The sequence below is a fragment of the Stigmatopora nigra genome, chromosome 17 (assembly GCF_051989575.1).
Source record: "Stigmatopora nigra isolate UIUO_SnigA chromosome 17, RoL_Snig_1.1, whole genome shotgun sequence".
NCBI lineage: Eukaryota > Metazoa > Chordata > Actinopteri > Syngnathiformes > Syngnathidae > Stigmatopora > Stigmatopora nigra.
The window spans coordinates 2021963-2040657 of record NC_135524.1 but is presented as its reverse complement, the minus strand read 5'-3'; the positions used below and the strand labels follow the sequence as shown (position 1 = coordinate 2040657).

Below are 18695 nucleotides of genomic sequence, written 5' to 3'. Positions count from 1 at the left end.
TTTTTAACCTCTGTTAGTACTATGTTAGCTAACATTAACAATAGCAGATGTCCATTTTCAGATTGAAATCAATATAGAATGGAATTAGATTGAGATGAATTGGGCAGAATCCTTCAAAAGAGTGTGAAGATGGTTTTCCAAACAACAAGCACAAGCAGAGTATGATGTATGGGCAATTTATTAAGAATGAAAATGTACAAAAGGAGGGTTTTTTTATGTTAGTCTTTTCAACTTTTGAAGCAGCCTCTCATTCACATTTGTTATGAACGACTGCTCTTTCTGTTCTTCTCTCTTTTGATGTGCTTGAAAGTCCTCAGAGGGTTCTTGCCCTTGACAGAGGGAAAACATGACACATTTAGACATTAGCCCAGGACAAAAGCTCATGCTAACAACATAGCATTTAAACAAGAGCCGACCTTCAAGCTACTTTTGAGGCCTGCGCGCGCTCTAGCCTTTTCCTGTTTCTTCTTCCTCCCAACCAACAGAGGTTTGATGACACCCCTCAGCACTTCGGGGACTGCGTGGGAAAGAAAGCGTGTCAACAAGCGCCAATGGGCGTTAGCCAACGCGCTAACGGGACTCACTCAGGTAATCGGGCACGTTTTTCAGGTGAGGCTTAATGACGGCGGGGTGGAGGTCTTGATCGTGTCGGAGGAGCTGCAGATCTCTGGGATTGTCCTCGAAATAGGTCTGGTGGAGGAAAAAAAAAGAGGCGGAGTCAGTGTCTGAGAGCGCGTTAGCCCAACGCCGCGGCGGCTAACCTTCAATTTGTCCGAGTTGAGGAGTTCCTGCTTGATTTCCTTCAGTCGGGCTTCTCTCACCGCCTGCTTGGTGACCGATCGCATGGCGTCCTTAAGGAGTGGAAAAAGCCGTTTCATTGGCTAGCAACAATTTAACCAATAACACACGCCATTTTGAAGGAGACTCACCCTGCATCGATACCTGAAGCCCTCAATGGCGTCCAACTTGAACTGGTATGGCTTCAGGGAGGATTCGCCATTGTCTGCAAAGGACAAAGAGACGATAGGAGCGAGCACGCCGCGAGCAAGTCGCCAAAACGCGCCTCACCTAAGATCAGAGCCGCCTCCACCTGGGTCAACAGATCGCTTTCCTTGTTACCGACAAATGACAAGGCCGCGCCCTGGTTGTCGCCTCTCGCCGTCCTGAAAACGGAACCAAAACAAAGTCTTTCACGGTGGAATAAAACGGGCTAGTTTTGACGACTGTCTACCTTCCCACTCGATGAATGTAGGACGCCACAGTGGCGGGGAAATCAAAGTTGATGACATTAGCCACATTTTGGAAGTCCACGCCTCTGGAGACGCCATATTCTTTGTCTTGAGCCCTAAGCAGAGCGCCAGAGCACCAGTTAAAGACGTTCCGCCACAGTTCATATAGAAAGAGCTGCCATTTGTAAAGAAGACTTACTTTCCCCCTTCCCGTTTCCTTTTCTTGCCTTTTTTTCCCTTTGGCGTGGCGGGCATTTCCAGCTCGCGTTCATCCGAAGCGATGATGAATTGGTAAATGCCTTGATTGAACTGTGTGATGATGTGAGACCTGAAACGGTAAACAAACCTCACCAACACGAAGCTAACTTCCTATGCTTCCAACTATAGGCCGTTAGCTCACATGCTAACCACTTACCTGGACTTGATGGGCAGCTCCGAGTTGAGGACGCAGGCGGGGATGCTGAACTGCTCCAGGAAGAGCTTGAGGCGGTAGCAGCGCTCCACGGCGCCCACAAAAATGAGCGTCTTGCCCTTGACCAGCTGCAGCTTGAGTAGCGTGTAGATGAGCAAGAACTTGTCCTCCTCTCCACAGCGGATGCTGAACTGCTTTAGCTGGACCCCGTCTGGTAGTTGAGAGCCTCGCAGCTTCAGGGTCACCTGTGGGAGGAGCTATAGTCAGTCATCGTCTTCCCTTAGAGAAGAAGGAGGAGTCACGTACAGGATTGTGCAGTAGGAGCTCCTTCAGGGCCACCACGTCTTCGCTAAGCGTGGCTGACATGAGGAAAGACTGGTAGATCTTTGGGAGATGGCTGTGGGAGACATTTTGGGTCGTAAACAAGAGCTATTGGCAGGTTTAAACCTTGTAAGAACTTTTGGGAATCACCACAACAAGGTCTTGAGGTCCTCCTGGAAGCCGAATGAGAAGAGCAAGTCGGCTTCGTCCACCACTAGAGTGTCCAACGAGGTGCTGAGGAACAGGTTGCCTGCGTCGATGTGAGCCAGAACGCGGGATGGCGAGCCCACCAACACGTCGGGCTTCTCCATCAAGATGGGCCTGCGATGGGGGGGAAAAAAAACATTGAATCGAGGATGGGAGGATTGTATTTGACGAGACTAAAAAGTCACCTCTGTGCGGAGACGTCAGCCTTGCCGGTGATTTCAGCCACGCGGACGTCCCTGGAGCAGTACGCCGTCAGTTGTCTCATCATGGCATAGACCTGCTGGCCCAGTTCTTTGGTGGGCACCAAGATTAGAGCACGCACCTCCTGCTCCCGAATGTTCTGATCGCTCTGAAAGAGACGACGACCAAAGATGGACGCTCAGGGTGGGCGGGTTCGAGTGTTAATGGACGTATGAGATGTGTACCTGTTTGGAAGCCAGGATCCCTTGGATGAGCGGTACAGCGTAAGCCGCCGTTTTGCCTGAGCCGGTGCGGGCCTGAGCCAGAATATCTTTACCCTCCATAGCCAGGGGGATGGCTTTCTCCTGGATCAAGGTGGGCTCAGACCAACCTAGGTCTGCTATCGCCTAAAAACATGTTTTATTGCAATAATTAGCACATTTGAGTAACCCAACATGATCGATATAGAACATGTGACGTGTCAATACACTCTTCGAGCTATCATCATCATTACATCACTTATAGAGAAGCCAGAAGTTTAAAAAAGTCACATTTTGCTCTTCTTTTCGGAACGTGTTTACGAATGACGACGGTCGAATAGAACAGTTCTGTGACTTATTTTGCCACATCGGTTGGTGATAAAAAAAACTTTGTATTTGCGTTTCTTTCGCAAATAAAATTTTGAAAAGAATGCTGTTACCTTTAAAAGACGATCATCAAGACCCATTTCGTGGAATTGGAGAATTTCGGTCGCCATTGCTCCAAATTTCCTAGCCTATCCCACACGTGCGTCGCACAGTTGACGTCAAGGGACGAGCTCGGAGGCGTCGCACAGAATTTCGTCACTGCCATTCCTCTTCTTAACCTCTCACTTTTGTAAATCTATCTTCTTTTCAACACATGTAGGAATTAAATTACTATAATGAACATATAAGAATATCTTACCCTCCATCTTTCATTTGATTAACTCATTGGCTGTTATTGCGTTGAAAGCAATAATACTGGAAAAAGTAGTATTTTTCTCCGAACCACGCGGTGGCGAAAGAGAGCCACAATTTTTATCGTCGACGTATGAACTAAGCCGAAACATCTTCCGGTAAAACAGCAACACATGGACTTTTAACTTTCCGAGGTAATTGTGTGCTTATTTTACATTTTAATTAAACGTTGAACCTATAAAACATGTGTTTAAACTTATTAATTGACTGCGGATATAATGTCCTATCTATGAATACTGAACCAAATGACAGCTACCAGCGGGCTAATAGGCTAACAAGTTCTCCCTTACGCTTTCATTATTTATATTTATAATGTAATATTTATTTGTTTTTAAGAATAACTAGTGTTCTGCCTCGAGTGTCGCGTGTTGGCTTGTGACGTTAAAAACTTGAAAATGGTTCTGTACTTTCTATTTTATTTCAAAAGAACGCAAAAACACATCAGAAAATATTCTCAAAGTGCGTCACTATTGACAACAATGTACTAATTACGAATGATGTGAACCCTTAAGAGTCACAGATTGGTCCCCCCTCCAGAATGACCTCTCACGTCTCTCCAGTTTATTAACCAACTGTCAAAATAATGTCATTCTAGTGTACGACTTTTGCCAGTTTGACGACGCCACCATGACCAGGTGGGCGCGAGCCAACGGCGTCCATCAGCACAAGGAGGGCAATGCCACACCCTGGAGTCGGCTAAAGGCGACGCGAGGGCGAGCCGAGGGTAGCCGGGCTACATCCACGCGCCCCGGGGCCGACAGTTTCATGAGAAAGAAGAAGGACTACACCAACCCGGACGTCAACGGCTTCTTGGAGTTTATGAAGCAGAGCGGCCATTCCTCTGTGGCGCTACAGCCGGAAGATATAAAACGTGAGGTGACGGTAGCTTTGCATAAGGACCACAGGCGAGAAACCCGGAGGGTTAAGAGGCAGACAGTCAAGAAGGGCAAAATGGTGAGTCCAACATTTTTTTTTTTTTTAATTTTAGACAGATTATTTTTCTTAATTTCTTCAACTAACCGCCGCCGAGCAGCTTTGCTTCAACTGCAGAAAACCCGGCCACGGATTGGCCGACTGCCCCCATGCCCTAGAGGAGCGAGAAACTGGCGCCGGCATCTGCTACCGCTGCGGCTCGGCGGAGCACGACATCCAGCGCTGCCGGGCCAAAGTGGACCCCGCCGTCGGTCGGTATTTAACCTGTCCCGATGCTTTCGCCAACTGCCTGGCTGTTTTCAACTCCCCTCCTATTTTGCAGGCGAATACCCCTACGCCAAGTGCTTCATCTGCTCTCAAACGGGACATTTGTCACGCTCATGCCCGGATAACCCCAAGGGCCTCTACGTCCAAGGGGGAGGTTGTCGGATCTGCGAATCGGTGGAACATTTCCAGAAGGACTGTCCTCAACGTCAAGCCTCGGGTGAGTAAAATACACACTCATTCCTTTCTTTTTTCTTCTACTAACTTGTTATTTTTTTCAGCCGAGAACTCGGCGCTGACGCTGGACTGGTTGTCCAACAACATGAGCGCCGACCACCAGGATGTCCACGTTCCCGTCCCAACCCCGACCCAGGCCAAGCCCAAGCAGAGCAAAGTGGTCTTCTTCTGAGGATGCACGTTGTTATGTATAGCCCCCCCTAGCGTCGACAATGGCAACTAATAAGGTACCCTAACTTAAGATATCTTTTATAAAGAAACAAACATTGTTACAGAGCCTATTAAGCACCCCAGTCTTTCTTTCATCACCAAGTTTATTTAGCTTGGATACATTTCCACCATTTTTCAATCAATGCATCTGTTGACAGGTGCTGTGTTATTTTAAACACGCCTTTAACGCCGCTTGCCGTTGGGTTACTCGCAATTCTTTTGTTATGATTACAACTTTTTTCCTGTACGGGACAATAGCGTCATTGAGAAAATATGCTCATCCCCAGGGAGTTTTTTTTTTTTTATGTTCAAGTGCAACCAGGTGGCATCCGTCAAAGAAGCCTGTGTGCACGCCGTTGTTGATTTCCAAGCGGGAGGCTAAGAAGGGGTCTTTTTCGGGGGGTCTGGAGTTTTCTACAAAGTTCCTATTGTTCTCCGCCAAACGTCTGTACTAAATTATGTTTGCGAAAGGAGGCCTGAGCATTATCATTGTCGCTGATGTAACAACAAAAGTTGCTCAACGGGAACGCATCTGGAAAACCAAACATTCTGAGGAGCAAAAACCCTAAAAATACATTTAAATATGATTATGTATGCGTATATGCACCTATACAGAAAGTGAATACTCATACATTCATCCTACACCTGTGTGATATTATGATATGACTGCATATTGCCATGTTTAACGAATAAAATTGGCCCTGCATACTTCCATTTTTTTTCTGTAAATGGCCTTCGGAGAAAAACACTAGACAGCCCTGCTCATAAGGTTAACACATTTTTGACTTTGGGCCCCAGAGACTCATCGTCAGACTTCCACTCCCACTGTGTTAGTTGGTGTAAACATTAGATTTTGCTGTCAGCTCCTTGGAAAATCCCTGCAAAATAGCGGAATATGTATGTCCTTTGAAATGCACATGTTATTGTGACTCCTGTTTTACGCAACTTCACAAAATCCCCTTCATTTCCTTTCTCTTGGCAACCACATGCAGCAGCTTTTCGTATTTGCCTTTTGGGGAAAGAAGGACAGCAAGTTCCACGAGAGACATTACTTGGAATCATCCCTGTATACTAGTTACACACAAATAAACACAACGCAGCTGGGTAAATAAGCGCAATAGTGTGTCAAATATGGTACTGCATCCATAATGAAAATACTGCAGCACGTCTTATTTTTGCATCTTTACTTTTGTTGTTATTCATTGAAATCCATTAAATTATTATTATGTACATGATTTAGATATAATTTTAAACAAAAATATATTATATAATAACTTATTATTCCAATTCAGGATAATGACGCATGTTGTTTTCGTCGCATCATAGTGACGTAGATGAATTTCCGCGCCACAGAAGAAAAGATCTGGACTTTATCCGACAGCGTACCAGGCAGGACGCGTAGAAACTTTTAGGTAAGTTAGTGTTAACACACATTGTTAAATGACTTTTATTTTGACTGTTTGTTAGTTTTAATCGTTGTTAGGGTAGATTTAAACCCTAAACCTTTCGTCAACGTCCGTGTTTACGTCTGCGAGTTAATGACAGTTTAGCATTCACCCGACAATGCTCCCTGCGACACGGGGGGTGGAAAACATTTAAACTCGAAAGAATAATGCACTACAATGTTTTAAACTAGCACTGTTCAACTGGACAACTCTTTAAATGTGTATTTTATATATATTATCAAAGGTGGCTTTATTTGGCGAAACCAGACGTCGAACGCTAAACCTACACATTGACCAATTAGTGGACCACCTGGCCACTACATGTCATTTAACCCGTCTGGTTCAAACCGGATAATTAGCATTTTAACATTTTCAGTGGAATTGACGACGTCCAATTCATTTGAAGTGGGAGTCATGTATATATTCATTTGGACGTCTAGCGCCGTCTGTGGCGGTGAATGAGTAAATAAAAATGACTTTCTCCCCACAGCCATGCACTCGTCCGTCAGGGAAATCGTCACATCGGAGCCGGACTTCCCCTACTTCCTCCGAGTAGACGGTAAGGGGCCCGACTTGGCATCTGGCGTCCAACTGTTGCTCAGTGACGGACATCACGCTTGGAGAGGAGAAGGTAAAAATGACCTTTGAGCTCTGGCTTGTTGCGTCGCCATGACAACGGCTGCGTTTATCCTAGCCAGCGAGGAGTCGGTATGCCGGGAGGCGGCCGAACTGGAGATGTCCAAAGACGAGTACGTCCGGGACCTGCGGGTGGCGCTGACTAGCGAGGGGAGCTCGGACTCTTACCGCTTGGCACTTCTGCCTTCACCACCTGATGGTGGCGCTGCGCTTACGCTGACATACCATAAAGTCCTGAAGGATATCTCGGTAAGTCTATGCAGAAAATATTTCAAACATTAATCTGTCAAACACGTATTTTTCTATTAATTCAAAGGCTACTGTGAATTTGACGTTGGAAAATGTGAATGGTGTCCCCCTAATTTCAGTTCCGGTTAGGCTCGGTGACGCTGAGCCCCGTCGAGGAACCGCAAGAAGCCGTCAGGTCTTTGTTGACTTACAGTCTGGAGACGGGAAGTTCTCTAGAGCGGCAGAATCGGGAGCTGCGTGACCAGAACCGACGGCTGCGACGAGAACACCAGCGCATCAACGCAGAGTAAGCGAGCGAGGCCAGCGTCGCTCTCCGCTCAAAGCTCTTCTGATGGCCAAAAATGTGCGCTTTTCATCCTCAGGCTAAAACGCTACGCTACCAGGAGAGAAGAACTAGAGGCAGAACTTTACTCTCGCTTTGTTGCCGTCCTCAACGAGAAGAAGGCCAAAATCTGCAGCCTACGGGAAAAACTCCAGGCCATGCCAGAAACTGAAGTTGGATTTTTGGGCGAGAAGACGGAAGACGAGGAGGAGTACGGCGGAAGCACTGATGAGGAAGCCGTTTGTGGCGGTAAGTGCCTAAAAACTGCTGTCCGTCATTTTTTAAACATAAAATGACTTCCTTCTGTACTTTAGAGGCGAGTGCGGCATCCCCCACCCCATTGGACGCCGGCCTGAGCGACATCACGGACGTGGCGCCCAATCGGAAGCGGCGTTTCTGCCACCGGGCACCCACGGGGGACGCCGTTGTCAAGCGAGCGCAGTCAAGGTAGAGGCAAAATACCCTTTCCTTCCTTATTTTATTATAGAAAAAGGGTTTGCCTTAGGCAGAACAACATGAATTGCTGATGGACCACATGCTGCACTTCCTGACTCAACAAAATGGCGGTTGTAAACTAGCCTCATTAACTGTTTGTGTGTGCGCAGCAGGAGAAGCTCCCCGCCGGCAGCCACCAATCCGCCGCCGCCACCGCCACGTCGCCCGGATGAAGAGGAGGACCTCTTTGAGGATTTTTGACGGACAGCCAGAGAAGGCATTTTATTTTGAGCTTTCTTTAGGAACACTGACCCTTTTAAAAGTAGCTATTGACTCTCATATTACAGCATAACTTTGTGGCTTGAGGGCCACACTCGGCTCAACACGGTAACTTTGTGTTTCTTGCTAAATTGAAGTTGAAATAACTGTCAAATTCTCTTGTTCTAAAGAAAATATGGAGGAGTATGGAAATCAGGGAATATTTATTTTCTTAAATTGATCATCAATATGTGAAATAAATATGAATATTTACATTATTTATTATTTTTTACTGTAAAAAAACTATAAAGGTAAGATGCTAGTGAATAAAGATGAAGGGAAAAAATAGTATGGTATACGATTTTATTCTTTTTGTCTTTTGAAATGAAAAAAAAGAGTGGACTGTCCCTTTAACCTTGTGGCCCCCTCCCCTCTTTTATTGGTTCCTCCTTTACTTTATAGGCAATGTGTACTTGGCAATGTGTGCTCCTCCCCCTTCTCCTCCTCCTCACTAGTCCTCCTCCAAGTTCATCAGGAGTTTCTGCAGTTTCTCAGGCAGCTTGGACTGGATCACTCGTGGAGCCCCTTAAGGTCGGTACACTTTTTTTTTTTTGCTGGTCTTTTTAAGACAATTCCCTTTTTTTCCCTTCCATCATCCATTGGTGAGCAACTTGTCTTTTGTTATTGCCTTGTATAGAAATTGCTTATTTACAGATTGAGACAAAAATTGATGCATTGACTAGGGTTGTCTTATTATTCTGGCCAAAATTGTAAATATGTCATTTAAATGGACTGGAAGAGTTGCTAAAATGAATGTTGAAAATCAGAAGGATTAAAAAAATAACTGGCTTTTTCCCACAGCGCTTCTTGCTGTTGTCGACACTGTTGGAGTGATCTGAGGAGTTTCATTTGGACAGTAGTGCGACCACTCGAGCCGGATGGAAGCACTTTTGCGTGGTTGCGTCCTTTTGTTGATGTGGGCGTCTTCTACGAGCTCGCAACCAGGTGACTACAGTTTTTTTTTTTTTCATGACGTTTACACTTATTCCTTTTTTTTTGCCCCGCCCCCTCAGGCGTAGTGTTCCCGTATCGCGCAAATGGCAGCCGTTACTCGCTGGACTTTGCGGCGGCGACCCAAGCCTGCCTGTCGGTGGACGCGGCGGTGGCCACGCCCGAGCAGCTGACGGCCGCCTTCCACGACGGCTTGGACCACTGCGACGCGGGCTGGCTCGCCGACGGGAGCGTCAGGTGATGACGGACTCGCCAACCCGGCACGTCGTCAAGTGTTTTCTTCTATTTTTAATTTTCTGGCAGGTACCCCATCTGGAAACCTCGAGCAGGCTGTTTGGGGAACCTCCACCACCAAGCGGGCGTACGCACATACGGCGTCCGCTCACCCGCCGAGAAATTCGACGTGTTTTGCTACGTGGACAAACTAGACGGTAACGTAAGTCTACGGAAGCCAAATCCATCCGCAATGAGTGTGATTTTTGTCATTTGCCGCCATTGACGGCGCTCTACATCCAAAAATCAGCTTTTTGCGGACGGACAATTTCCCAGACTGCCATTTAAAGACTTTTTCTTCCATCCAGGCGAGGTCTTCTACGTGGGTGACATCAAGACGACCCTGCGCCAGGCGGTGGACGCTTGCCTCCTCCAGGGCGCCATCTTGGCCTCGCCCGGGCGTCTTTACGCCGCCTGGGAGGCCGGGTTGGACCGCTGCGACTACGGCTGGTTGTCTGACGGCAGCGTCCGCCACCCGGTCAACGTCCCCCGGCCTCAGTGCGGTGGCGGCCTACTGGGGGTGCACACGCTCTTCAAGAACCCCGACCAGACGGGCTTCCCGGACCCGCAAGACGAGTACGGCGCCTACTGCTATAAAGGTACTGACTCGGAAAAGTCAACAAATGGAAAAGAGGGAAAAAGTCATGCGCGGAGCTGAACGCGGGACGGCCACGCCTGACAGCCCGCTCGCTGTAATTGCAAACATTTGCCGGCCGCTTCTGATTCTGCTGGCCGGGCGCCAAAACGCCAAAGTCGTGACATCATACGGGGCGGTCACTTCTTGTCAGTTTACTTGAATTATTTTCATTTTCATTTCTGCTACATGACCCACACTAAAGCCATATTTTGCTTCCAGAAGCCCCGGCGACCAGTCCGCCCAACCTCCGGGCGATATCAGAGCCACAAAGCAGATCCGCCGTCACTCGCCCGCAAACACACCCGGACATCACCCGGCGTGGGTCAACGCCATCAGAGTCGCCCGACGTGACGACGCCGACGCCCATCCCGGATTGGAACGTGACCCCTTCCCCGCTTTCCAAAGAAGAAGCTCCACCCCCGAGCGAAGACCAATCATTGGCCCCACCCGGCGGCGAGTCGCCGTTCCACGTCATCGTCGTGGATGTGCGGGACAAAGGCCAATCGGGTACGTTTCTATTTTCTCCAAGAATGTTCCCCACGGGCCTAATTTTTTTTCCCCACTTGACTTTCAGTGGACCGCATCCTGCAGCTCCTGAAAGAGCCCGCGGAGGGCGCTGTTGGCCTCCCGCGCTTCACCGACCTCTCGCTATCCCTCGGCGATCTCACCGCAGAAGCGCCCCTCCCGACGGTCGGATTCGTGGATGACAAACACAGAGTAATAACATCGCATTTACGTCACGTGGAACGCGAAATGACCTTTTGACTTGTCGTCCAATCAGCTGACCTTTGCCTTGGGGCCGCCTGAAGAGGTGCGAGGGGATCCATTTGAGACCGCCGCCCCCGACGGATTGTCCCATGTCGCCGCAGACGGCCTTTCTCTTTCTCACTTGGCCCACCTGAGAGGTACACAGGCGGAAGGTTCCGCGGCCGACGACGCCGAGAGAGGGGCGGAGCGGGCGTCCGGAGAAAGGCTTTCTCTGGTTCTGCCGGCGCCCATGCCGGTAAAAGCACGGAGCCCGGATCTGGTCGCCGCCCCCTTCACGTTGGACGTTCTTCGGGACGATGACGAGGAGGCGGCGAAGTCGCGCTTCTTCCCGAGGCCCGACCTGGCGGAAATGGCTTTCGTCAGTGACCCTGGTACGTACGTCACCGATCTAAATCTGTCACGCTGCCGTCTCTCCAATTGTCCCATTTGTCTAAATGGGACGTCTACGAGTTTCAAAAATAATAATAATTTTCCAGACGAGGACGAGTGCCAGTCCGATCCATGTCTCAACGGCGCCACCTGCCTGGACGGCGTGGACGACTTCTCTTGTCTGTGTCTGCCCAGCTACGACGGCAAGCTCTGCCAACGAGGTCGGCGTCACTAAAGTTTGCCGCCGCTTTGGGCGGCCGCTCACGCCGACCAAACGCTTTTTGTTGCCCGCAGATACGGCGCAGTGCGAAACCGGCTGGCGCAAATTCCAGTCGCACTGCTACCGACGTTTCCACCAACGCCGCACTTGGGACGCGGCCGAGCGGGAGTGTCGCCTCCACGGCGCTCGCCTGGCCAGCGTCCTGTCGGCGGAAGAGCAAGTCTTCGTCAACGGTGAGCCACGTAGAGGTCCGCGGGGGTGCCGGCGATGGCTTTAACCAGCCGGAACTTTGAGCAGGTCTCGGCGGCGACTACCAGTGGATCGGTCTCAACGACAAAACGTCGGAGGGAGACTTTCAATGGAGCGACGGCAGTCCTCCCGTGAGTTTTGGCGAGGGATTGACATTGTGTGACTATCTGAAAAAAAACAATTGTGATTGATTTTCACGCAGCTTTTCGAGAACTGGCGCGCCAACCAGCCCGACAGCTTCTTCCGGCCCAGCGAGGACTGCGTGGTGCTAGTGTGGCACGATGGCGGTCAGTGGAACGACGTCCCGTGCAACTACCGCCTCTCCTTCACCTGCAAAAAGGCCACCGGTAAGCCCACCCAGAATAAACATCCATCTGTCTTGCTAAGTGAGCTTTTCATCCAACCCAAGTTCTCCCACATTTCCCCGGCAGTGCAGTGCGGCCCCCCACCCGCGGTGAGGGACGCCCGCGCCTTCGGAGCACCACAAGCCCGCTACCAGGCGGGGGCGCTAACCCGATACCGCTGCCTATCGGGTTTGGTCCAAAGGCTGGACCCCACCGCCCGATGCCGCCCCGACGGACGATGGGACGCCCCGAAAATCACTTGCCTCCGCCGTGAGTACTTTTCTTAACCCGTGGCGACCAATCCCAAAAGTTAGTTCATCCGGCGACTTATCTCAATGTACCCACTTTACCGTAGCAACAAAAGTCACATCGCGTCGTATTTCCCGACAGCGGCGACCTATCACGCGCGGAGGCCACCCGCCAGTCACCGCCACCGGGCCACGGAAAATCCCGACGACCGACGGCGACCGGTGTGGGAGAGCGCTCGCTGACGGGGACTTGGTTGAAAAGCGTTGGAAGATAGAAGAGGTTAATTTATTTACGACCACGTATCCATTGCCGCCGACAAACATCTACGTCCAATCCATTCGGAAGGGATTGGTCCAAAAGGATTGGGCGCCAATGATTGAGTCAATAAAGTTGTATACTTGGAACATGGAAACAACATTTTTTTTGTGTGGGCGGGGTCTTGGCTTTCTCCTTTGCTGGTATGTCTTGCTCCTTTCTGTCAATTGCTCGCTATGTGACGCACTAGCGGGATTTCACGCTTGCTCCCTGTAGCAGTAGGCGCCGTACAATTTGTGCTTCTTGTCAGGAAACCCGTTGAAGCGGACGGCGCCGGCCGAGGGGCTGCATCGGGGGCGGGGCTTAGCCACCGGGTAGCGAACGCTGCCGTCCTCCAACCAACCGGCGTCGCAGCGGTCGTAGCCGTTCAGCTTCCAGGCGGCGTACAAGTGGCCCACCTTGGCTAGCCGTGCGCCATCGCGCCGACACGCCTCTGCCGCTTCGCCGTAAGTCAGCTTACCGCCATACGGGAGGAAGTAAAGTTGACCTGGAAGGACGGCGACCCCAACTGTCAGAGGTCAGGCTGGACGTCAACTTTTGGCAGCTTGCTCACCTTTAAAGTGTGACGTGAAGCAGAAGACGTCGTAGCGGTCCGCCTCTTTGTCCCGCCGTCCGTAGTTGCGCAATCCCGGCGCCGCCACCCGGCCCCCGCAGGGTTGCCTGGGAGCGGTGATGGGATAGCGCACCGAGCCGTCGCTAAGCCAGCCGGCGTTACACCAGTCCAGGCCTTCTCGCCAGGCCCGCCTCAGCTGCTCCGGGGACGCCAGCACGCCGTCTTGTTCGCGGCAGGCCCGCTGGGCGTCGTCAAAGTTGAGACGGTAGCGGCCCAAGCGCGGGGAGTACGGGAACACCACGCCTGGGACATGGGAAAATAATTAGATGCTAATTTTACCATCTTCACGGAGGCCTCACCTTCCAGGTCGAGCGTCACCACCACCGCGGCGTCATCCAGCCCGTCGATGACCTCGCATTTGTACCTCCCGTAATCACTCAGCGCCACATCATCGATCACCAGCGAGGCGTCCGCGGGGGAAGACCCCCGAAGCCGGACGCGGCCGCGGAAACTTCCGTAGCTTTTCCTGTGCTTACCCACGGCGGCTAAAACATCCACCTGCGCTCGTGGGTGGTTAAAATTAGACCACGCCCTTTTGGATGGGCATTCCACTCACCTCAGTCATAAAGGCCGACGTCAGCTTAGTCCACTTGATCCTCATCTTTGGGTTAGGGGCCAATGTTCGCTCCCTCTGGATGGCGCAGGATAAAGTGGCGTTGCCGCCACGCCGCGTCAGCACCACGGAAGACGCCGACGTCACCGAAAGCGCCGGAAACGTATCTAGCGTGCCAAAACCAAGTACCATGAAGTTTGGGCGTGCACCCCACGTGCCAACTCTCCTCACCTGTGGCCTCCACGATATTCCTGGACACTTCCAGCTCGCCGCCAAAGGACTGGAAGGCGCCGGCCATCATCGACATCAGCGCTAGCGTCAGCGTGGCGATGGCGTACATCATCTTTGATTCCAAAAATGGACAAAATGCCTTGCAAATGGGAAAAGGCACAAGAAGTGACCCAGAATTGACCAACTGACATGCATGTAAAGGATGTAGTCTACTTTTATGATGGTCAAATTGGGCACTTTTTGTGGCCTTTCGGGTAAACACTTGATTGGAAAGCTGGGATGTGACTTAATTGTGGGTGTAAAGTGTTAATAGAGAGCTGGCTGGCGCATAAATCTGCAACTAGATAACACGACACAGCAGTCTTTGCCGCAGCTGCCAGCTGGAAAGCATCGCATCAACGCTAGAGCTCAAGCTAGCGCTGCACTGCGCAGTCGAGGAGACTTTTTTTTTGCTCCCGTCCCGGGAGAGGCAGAGGGTCAACTTTACCAAGCGAGTGGACCACAGTGCCCCTCTCTTCCCCCCGACAAGACCACCACCACGCTAATCATTGTTTTTTTAGGAGCGTTCCAAGTCTGAGTGTCTTTTCCTTATTTGGCTTCTTTTCTTCAAGTTTACTTTCAGATGGAACACAAGTCGGCTGCTTTGAAGAAGATTCTAGATGGACTCCATCCAGGACACTTTCATGTCCACATCTTAAAGGGACTCAACTGGGCAGAAATCCAGTTCTCAGGACTCCACCTTGCTTCTGGACCTGGACCAAAGTCATCGAACTGGAATGGACTGAACCATACTAGACCAACATGAACCGATGGAGACTAAATATGATGATTTGTCTAGTCTCGTCCATCCGACCTGGACTAGACTAGAACGGAATGACTCCTGTCCTGCTCCCGATACAGCTGTAAGAATTGTTCTGTCCGATGAAAGAAGAGGGTGGGGGTATGCCTGCCAAGCACCCCCACGTCACACAAGCCTTCTTTCATGACCTGACGTGAAAGTTGGACTCAACTTTCACCTGTTTTTGCTTTTTTCCCCATTTTCTCTCATTTAAGTGCGAGATGAAGCTTCATTTGACAAATGATGGTGTCAGGCAAACCTGTCAAGTCCATTGTTAGTAATGTAAAAGTATTTTTTTTTTTACCTGTTCTGTGCCCGGAGACCCTTCAGCTTCCACCTCTGGTAGCAAAGACGCGACTAAAGACAAATGGGGGGGCGATGGAGCACAGATGGGAGGGAGTGGAGGGTGCGGGAGAGGGAAGGAGGGAGGTGGGATGAAGAGGGGGAGGAGCTACACGCCAACTTTGGTACTTGGTCAGATGGCACCTATTTTAAAGGCTCTCATGGATTGAAATCAATTAACTACAAAGAAGTCCTTTCAAAATAAAACGGTCTTCCTTAGTGTTACCAAGTCAAATTGGTTGAATTTTTAAAACTGGTAAAAGACCCAAAACGGCGACTCATCTGAAACTCTTGAGACGATTACACAAATAAAAGTCGCGAGTTCTCAAGCCGTCGCGCTTGAGCGGAATAAACAACGTCGCTATCAGACAAACGAGGCGTTGGTGACCTTTGCGGCAGAAGGTCGCCGCAGTAAAGCTACGGGAAAGGTCAGCCATCCCGAACATAGACTCCAAAAGAGGCCCACCCCATAAAAAAATCACCTTCCCGCGTCGGAAAATGGCTGAGTTTTGTCGACATACAAAGAAGGACGTTGTCACCTTTCGACACACTACACTTGTTTTTGTTACGTGGGGACACGGGCTCTTTGTGCGCCGGCAGGGTGGGGTTCACCCAGTGAAAAATGGCGCCCAACAAGTCAACGTTTATGTTGCGTAAATGGCGTCGTAATATGCATGGCCAGACGTGGAAACGACACACGTCGCTAATTCATACGAGCGTGAGCTCGCAAAAGTTTCTGCCGATCTTCTGTCCGTCTGGCGGGCGGGCGGGTGGGCGGGGGAGGGGCTTATCTGTGGCCTTCTGGCGGTGGGCAGAAAGACTCCCGCAAGTCTGGCCTCTCACGGCCGGCTTCCTGTTCCCGCGGCTGATAAACGTCAAACAAGTCCGTGATAAAGAGGGGAGATTATTTCAGGGCTTTTGTTTTGTTTTTTCTTCTTCCCTTAACACAAAACACATTTTCACAAAAGGCAGAGCTGCGCTGATAATTCGGCCTTTCTGGCAAACTTCGTTCCACATTCAAATACTTTTGGATTAAAAAAATCAATTACTTTGTCTAATTGGCTTTATTAAAAGGCTTCATTCATGAATAAACACAAATACTGTTTTTTTCATCACTCTTGGTTTAATTGTTTTGTTCAAAGGTTGACGTTTTTAGTTGTGACTACTCACTAGTATACTACATCACTCTATAAGTACGTATGTATATGATATTTAGGAGTAGAGGCCAGCTGGGCTGGTCATGTGACCCCGGAAGTGAGGTGTGGCCAATTAGAAGCCTCTAATGGAGCGCGAACATATGTTTAGGCGGCCCCGTCAGATCTACGGCTGCGTTGTTTACAAAAATGTTTGAATATTAAACACTAGGAAAACCCGGCCAGGGCTTTGTGGGCTTTCCGGGCCTCCTTCGTCGCCATGAACGAGTCCAGGTAAGGTATACATGACGCCATATTTTCGTGTGCCGCCCCTCTGTCTGACGCAGGGTGCTAGCGTTAGGCTAACCTAACCTAGCTTAGCCTAGCTTAGCTTATTTTAGTTTAGCTCGCTATGGCAGGTAAGGTCGACGTGACGCTATATTTTCGTGTGCCACCCTAGCTTAGCTTAATTTAGCCTAGCCCAGCTAGTTAGCTCGTTCGGCGCAGCGGCCGGATGACGTCTGCTCCGCGTCACTCAACGTGCCGAAACGGTCACAATGAGATGTCGTCACACCGGAGCGAGTGAGCCAGCGCGCCGTAGCGGCCGCTTTGCGTCCCGAGCGATAAACGAGGCTACTTGAGAGTGGGACGACAATGGACGTGATCGAAGAAGATGGGGACGATGACACGCAGCCGCAAACGTGAGACAGAGACGGGCTCTTCCTTCGCCTTACTTAAAATATTCCTTTTTCTAGCGAGTCCATGCGTATAATGTAAAAGTCAAAATGCACCAAAATGGGTGCATTTGGTAGTCCTTTCGCCACTGTTAAAGTGTCTGAAAACATGTTTACGCTGTTGCTAATCAATGAGTATGCATGCAGAAAAGACGAATGATGATAAAAAATGATTAGGGGCCCCTAGAGCCCTTTAGACTTATCCAAAGAGCCACATATGGCTCCCGACCCGGCCCATTTCCACCTGGCGCAAGTGCCAAAACATTGCATAACCAAAAAAAAAAGGAAATTGTTAAACTCTTTGGCTCCCTATGACCCTAAATTGCGGCCAAGCGATCTTCCTCTTTTCCTCGGCTCACAAGGCCCGACTTTTCATCTTTTTTTCAGGAGCGCCACCGTCGATAGTGCGCCGGAGAGGAATAAAGAACTGAGCAACATCTTGGTCGACAGTGGCATGTTGGAGAAGAAATGGGACTCGGATGACGAGGATGCCGTGTGGGAGAAGAAAAAGACACTGAGCGAAGCGCAGATAGTCGAAGTCCGAGAAGCTTTTGAGCTTTTTGACACCGACCATGACAACAAAATTGACTACCAACAGTTAAAGGTGAGGATTTGTCGATAGGGGGGGGGGGGGGGGGTGCTTTCTATGGACGGCCATCTAAATTCCATCACTTTTTTCTCTTGGCCACCAGATGGCGATGCGAGCGCTTGGACTGGAGGTGAAGAAGGAGGACGTCATGCAGATCCTCAACGAATTCGACCACGATGAAAGTGGAAGAATTAACTTTAATGACTTCCGGGAAGTCGGTAAGTGGATTGTGCTACCGCTGAAATGACTTTGGCTTAACATACTGCTCTTTTTTATTTGCAGCAACCGAGCGGATGCTGGACCGCGACCCCAAAGAGGAGATCCTCAAGGCCTTCCGGCTATTCGACGACGACGAATCGGGCGCCATCGGCCTGAGAAAGCTAAAGCGCGTGGCCCGCGAACTTGGCCTGGACACGGGCGAGGATGAGCTCCGCAGCATGATCAGCACCTTTGACACCGACGGCGACGGGGAAAGTGAGTCTTGTCGCTAGAGCGCCTTCTTCTGGACCGCCAGGGTACTGACTCTGCTTTCCTTCCCCACCTAGTCAACCAGGAGGAGTTTCTGTCCATCATGAGAGGCCTGGCGTGACTGATTATGGGATCCTGCTTCTCTTTGGGGGAATTCTATTTATTAAAAACCCCAAAAATTCAACCCACTTGGATGCCCTCACTCTGTAAAATGAAGGACAATATGTGTTCCGTCACGAGGTCGGCGTAATTCGAAAGGGTTCGAGCGGGCCACGGCAGCCATCTGGCCTGCCATCCTGCCTTCCTGCCAGCCCTCCCTCCCGCCCTCCCTCGCACATGCTCAGCTGTCCGGGGCGATCCCAAAATAAACCCGGCCCGCGCCTCCTTCCCAACGACGACCTCCAAGTTGACCGAACCCGGCCG

General features: G+C 50.2%; 6 protein-coding genes across 11 annotated transcripts; 4 read left to right on the top strand and 2 right to left on the bottom strand.

The window, feature by feature from the left end:
* Window positions 1-162: 162 nt before the first annotated feature.
* ddx56 (DEAD (Asp-Glu-Ala-Asp) box helicase 56) lies at window positions 163-3203 on the bottom strand. Its single transcript, XM_077737862.1, has 14 exons — window positions 3050-3203; window positions 2595-2756; window positions 2355-2518; window positions 2113-2283; window positions 1948-2038; window positions 1645-1886; window positions 1429-1557; window positions 1232-1345; window positions 1069-1163; window positions 930-1003; window positions 762-851; window positions 585-690; window positions 417-517; window positions 163-329 (listed from the first exon to the last, which is right to left on the bottom strand). Exons 1-14 carry the CDS (start codon window positions 3104-3106, stop codon window positions 261-263), a joined length of 1665 nt encoding a protein of 554 aa, XP_077593988.1. The 5' UTR covers window positions 3107-3203; the 3' UTR covers window positions 163-260.
* Window positions 3204-3287: 84 nt separating this feature from the next.
* zcchc9 (zinc finger, CCHC domain containing 9) lies at window positions 3288-5705 on the top strand. Its single transcript, XM_077737864.1, has 5 exons — window positions 3288-3481; window positions 3943-4301; window positions 4381-4531; window positions 4603-4764; window positions 4826-5705. Exons 2-5 carry the CDS (start codon window positions 3975-3977, stop codon window positions 4951-4953), a joined length of 768 nt encoding a protein of 255 aa, XP_077593990.1. The 5' UTR covers window positions 3288-3481; window positions 3943-3974; the 3' UTR covers window positions 4954-5705.
* A 591-nt stretch (window positions 5706-6296) lies between these two features.
* On the top strand, window positions 6297-8684 carry LOC144211062 (DNA repair protein XRCC4-like). 4 transcript variants are annotated; one of them, XM_077738076.1, is made up of 7 exons: window positions 6297-6403; window positions 6927-7067; window positions 7131-7321; window positions 7441-7607; window positions 7684-7892; window positions 7958-8090; window positions 8252-8684. In XM_077738076.1, the coding sequence occupies exons 2-7, from the start codon at window positions 6929-6931 to the stop codon at window positions 8337-8339; spliced, it is 927 nt and encodes a 308-aa protein (XP_077594202.1). In that variant the 5' UTR covers window positions 6297-6403; window positions 6927-6928; the 3' UTR covers window positions 8340-8684. The 4 variants fall into 4 exon arrangements, with proteins under 4 accessions (XP_077594202.1, XP_077594200.1, XP_077594201.1 ...); XM_077738074.1 differs by having other exon boundaries at window positions 8249-8684; XM_077738075.1 differs by lacking the exon at window positions 6297-6403 and adding an exon at window positions 6716-6852 and having other exon boundaries at window positions 8249-8684.
* A 132-nt stretch (window positions 8685-8816) lies between these two features.
* On the top strand, window positions 8817-12873 carry LOC144211058 (brevican core protein-like). 2 transcript variants are annotated; one of them, XM_077738065.1, is made up of 14 exons: window positions 8817-8927; window positions 9198-9341; window positions 9410-9584; window positions 9651-9778; window positions 9929-10219; window positions 10477-10764; window positions 10832-10974; window positions 11039-11396; window positions 11502-11615; window positions 11689-11847; window positions 11912-11994; window positions 12066-12210; window positions 12300-12477; window positions 12598-12873. In XM_077738065.1, exons 2-14 carry the CDS (start codon window positions 9275-9277, stop codon window positions 12728-12730), a joined length of 2262 nt encoding a protein of 753 aa, XP_077594191.1. In that variant the 5' UTR covers window positions 8817-8927; window positions 9198-9274; the 3' UTR covers window positions 12731-12873. The 2 variants fall into 2 exon arrangements, with proteins under 2 accessions (XP_077594191.1, XP_077594192.1); XM_077738066.1 differs by having other exon boundaries at window positions 12295-12477.
* Window positions 12720-15453, bottom strand: hapln1b (hyaluronan and proteoglycan link protein 1b). The gene is made up of 6 exons (XM_077738083.1): window positions 15311-15453; window positions 14169-14307; window positions 13941-14104; window positions 13684-13882; window positions 13325-13627; window positions 12720-13258 (listed from the first exon to the last, which is right to left on the bottom strand). Exons 2-6 carry the CDS (start codon window positions 14278-14280, stop codon window positions 12969-12971), a joined length of 1068 nt encoding a protein of 355 aa, XP_077594209.1. The 5' UTR covers window positions 14281-14307; window positions 15311-15453; the 3' UTR covers window positions 12720-12968.
* A 1153-nt stretch (window positions 15454-16606) lies between these two features.
* On the top strand, window positions 16607-18456 carry LOC144211066 (centrin-3-like). 2 transcript variants are annotated; one of them, XM_077738085.1, is made up of 5 exons: window positions 16607-16775; window positions 17603-17819; window positions 17908-18022; window positions 18087-18278; window positions 18350-18456. In XM_077738085.1, exons 1-5 carry the CDS (start codon window positions 16762-16764, stop codon window positions 18391-18393), a joined length of 582 nt encoding a protein of 193 aa, XP_077594211.1. In that variant the 5' UTR covers window positions 16607-16761; the 3' UTR covers window positions 18394-18456. The 2 variants fall into 2 exon arrangements, with proteins under 2 accessions (XP_077594211.1, XP_077594210.1); XM_077738084.1 differs by lacking the exon at window positions 16607-16775 and adding an exon at window positions 16927-17182.
* The last annotated feature ends 239 nt before the right edge of the window (window positions 18457-18695 follow it).

Bases quoted from the DNA above. Each gene is read 5' to 3' on its own strand.
- LOC144211062 (XM_077738074.1), top strand. From the start codon at position 6,929: ATGCACTCGTCCGTCAGGGAAATCGTCACATCGGAGCCGGACTTCCCC. The intron at 7,068-7,130 runs GTAAAAATGACC...CGTTTATCCTAG, and splicing joins TCACGCTTGGAGAGGAGAAG to CCAGCGAGGAGTCGGTATGC. The intron at 7,893-7,957 runs GTAAGTGCCTAA...TCTGTACTTTAG, and splicing joins TGAGGAAGCCGTTTGTGGCG to AGGCGAGTGCGGCATCCCCC.
- ddx56 (XM_077737862.1), bottom strand. From the start codon at position 3,106: ATGGCGACCGAAATTCTCCAATTCCACGAAATGGGTCTTGATGATCGT. The intron at 2,757-3,049 runs GTAACAGCATTC...ACATGTTTTTAG, and splicing joins TTGATGATCGTCTTTTAAAG to GCGATAGCAGACCTAGGTTG. The intron at 2,284-2,354 runs GTGACTTTTTAG...CCCCCATCGCAG, and splicing joins GCTGACGTCTCCGCACAGAG to GCCCATCTTGATGGAGAAGC.
- LOC144211058 (XM_077738065.1), top strand. From the start codon at position 9,275: ATGGAAGCACTTTTGCGTGGTTGCGTCCTTTTGTTGATGTGGGCGTCT. The intron at 11,995-12,065 runs GTGAGTTTTGGC...ATTTTCACGCAG, and splicing joins GGAGCGACGGCAGTCCTCCC to CTTTTCGAGAACTGGCGCGC. The intron at 12,478-12,597 runs GTGAGTACTTTT...ATTTCCCGACAG, and splicing joins GAAAATCACTTGCCTCCGCC to CGGCGACCTATCACGCGCGG.
- hapln1b (XM_077738083.1), bottom strand. From the start codon at position 14,280: ATGATGTACGCCATCGCCACGCTGACGCTAGCGCTGATGTCGATGATG. The intron at 14,105-14,168 runs GTGAGGAGAGTT...TTGGCACGCTAG, and splicing joins GAATATCGTGGAGGCCACAG to ATACGTTTCCGGCGCTTTCG. The intron at 13,883-13,940 runs GTGAGTGGAATG...CCACGAGCGCAG, and splicing joins CGTCGGCCTTTATGACTGAG to GTGGATGTTTTAGCCGCCGT.
- LOC144211066 (XM_077738084.1), top strand. From the start codon at position 17,136: ATGGACGTGATCGAAGAAGATGGGGACGATGACACGCAGCCGCAAAC. The intron at 17,820-17,907 runs GTGAGGATTTGT...CTTGGCCACCAG, and splicing joins TTGACTACCAACAGTTAAAG to ATGGCGATGCGAGCGCTTGG. The intron at 18,279-18,349 runs GTGAGTCTTGTC...TTCCCCACCTAG, and splicing joins CACCGACGGCGACGGGGAAA to TCAACCAGGAGGAGTTTCTG.
- zcchc9 (XM_077737864.1), top strand. From the start codon at position 3,975: ATGACCAGGTGGGCGCGAGCCAACGGCGTCCATCAGCACAAGGAGGGC. The intron at 4,302-4,380 runs GTGAGTCCAACA...GCCGCCGAGCAG, and splicing joins CAGTCAAGAAGGGCAAAATG to CTTTGCTTCAACTGCAGAAA. The intron at 4,532-4,602 runs GTCGGTATTTAA...CCTATTTTGCAG, and splicing joins CAAAGTGGACCCCGCCGTCG to GCGAATACCCCTACGCCAAG.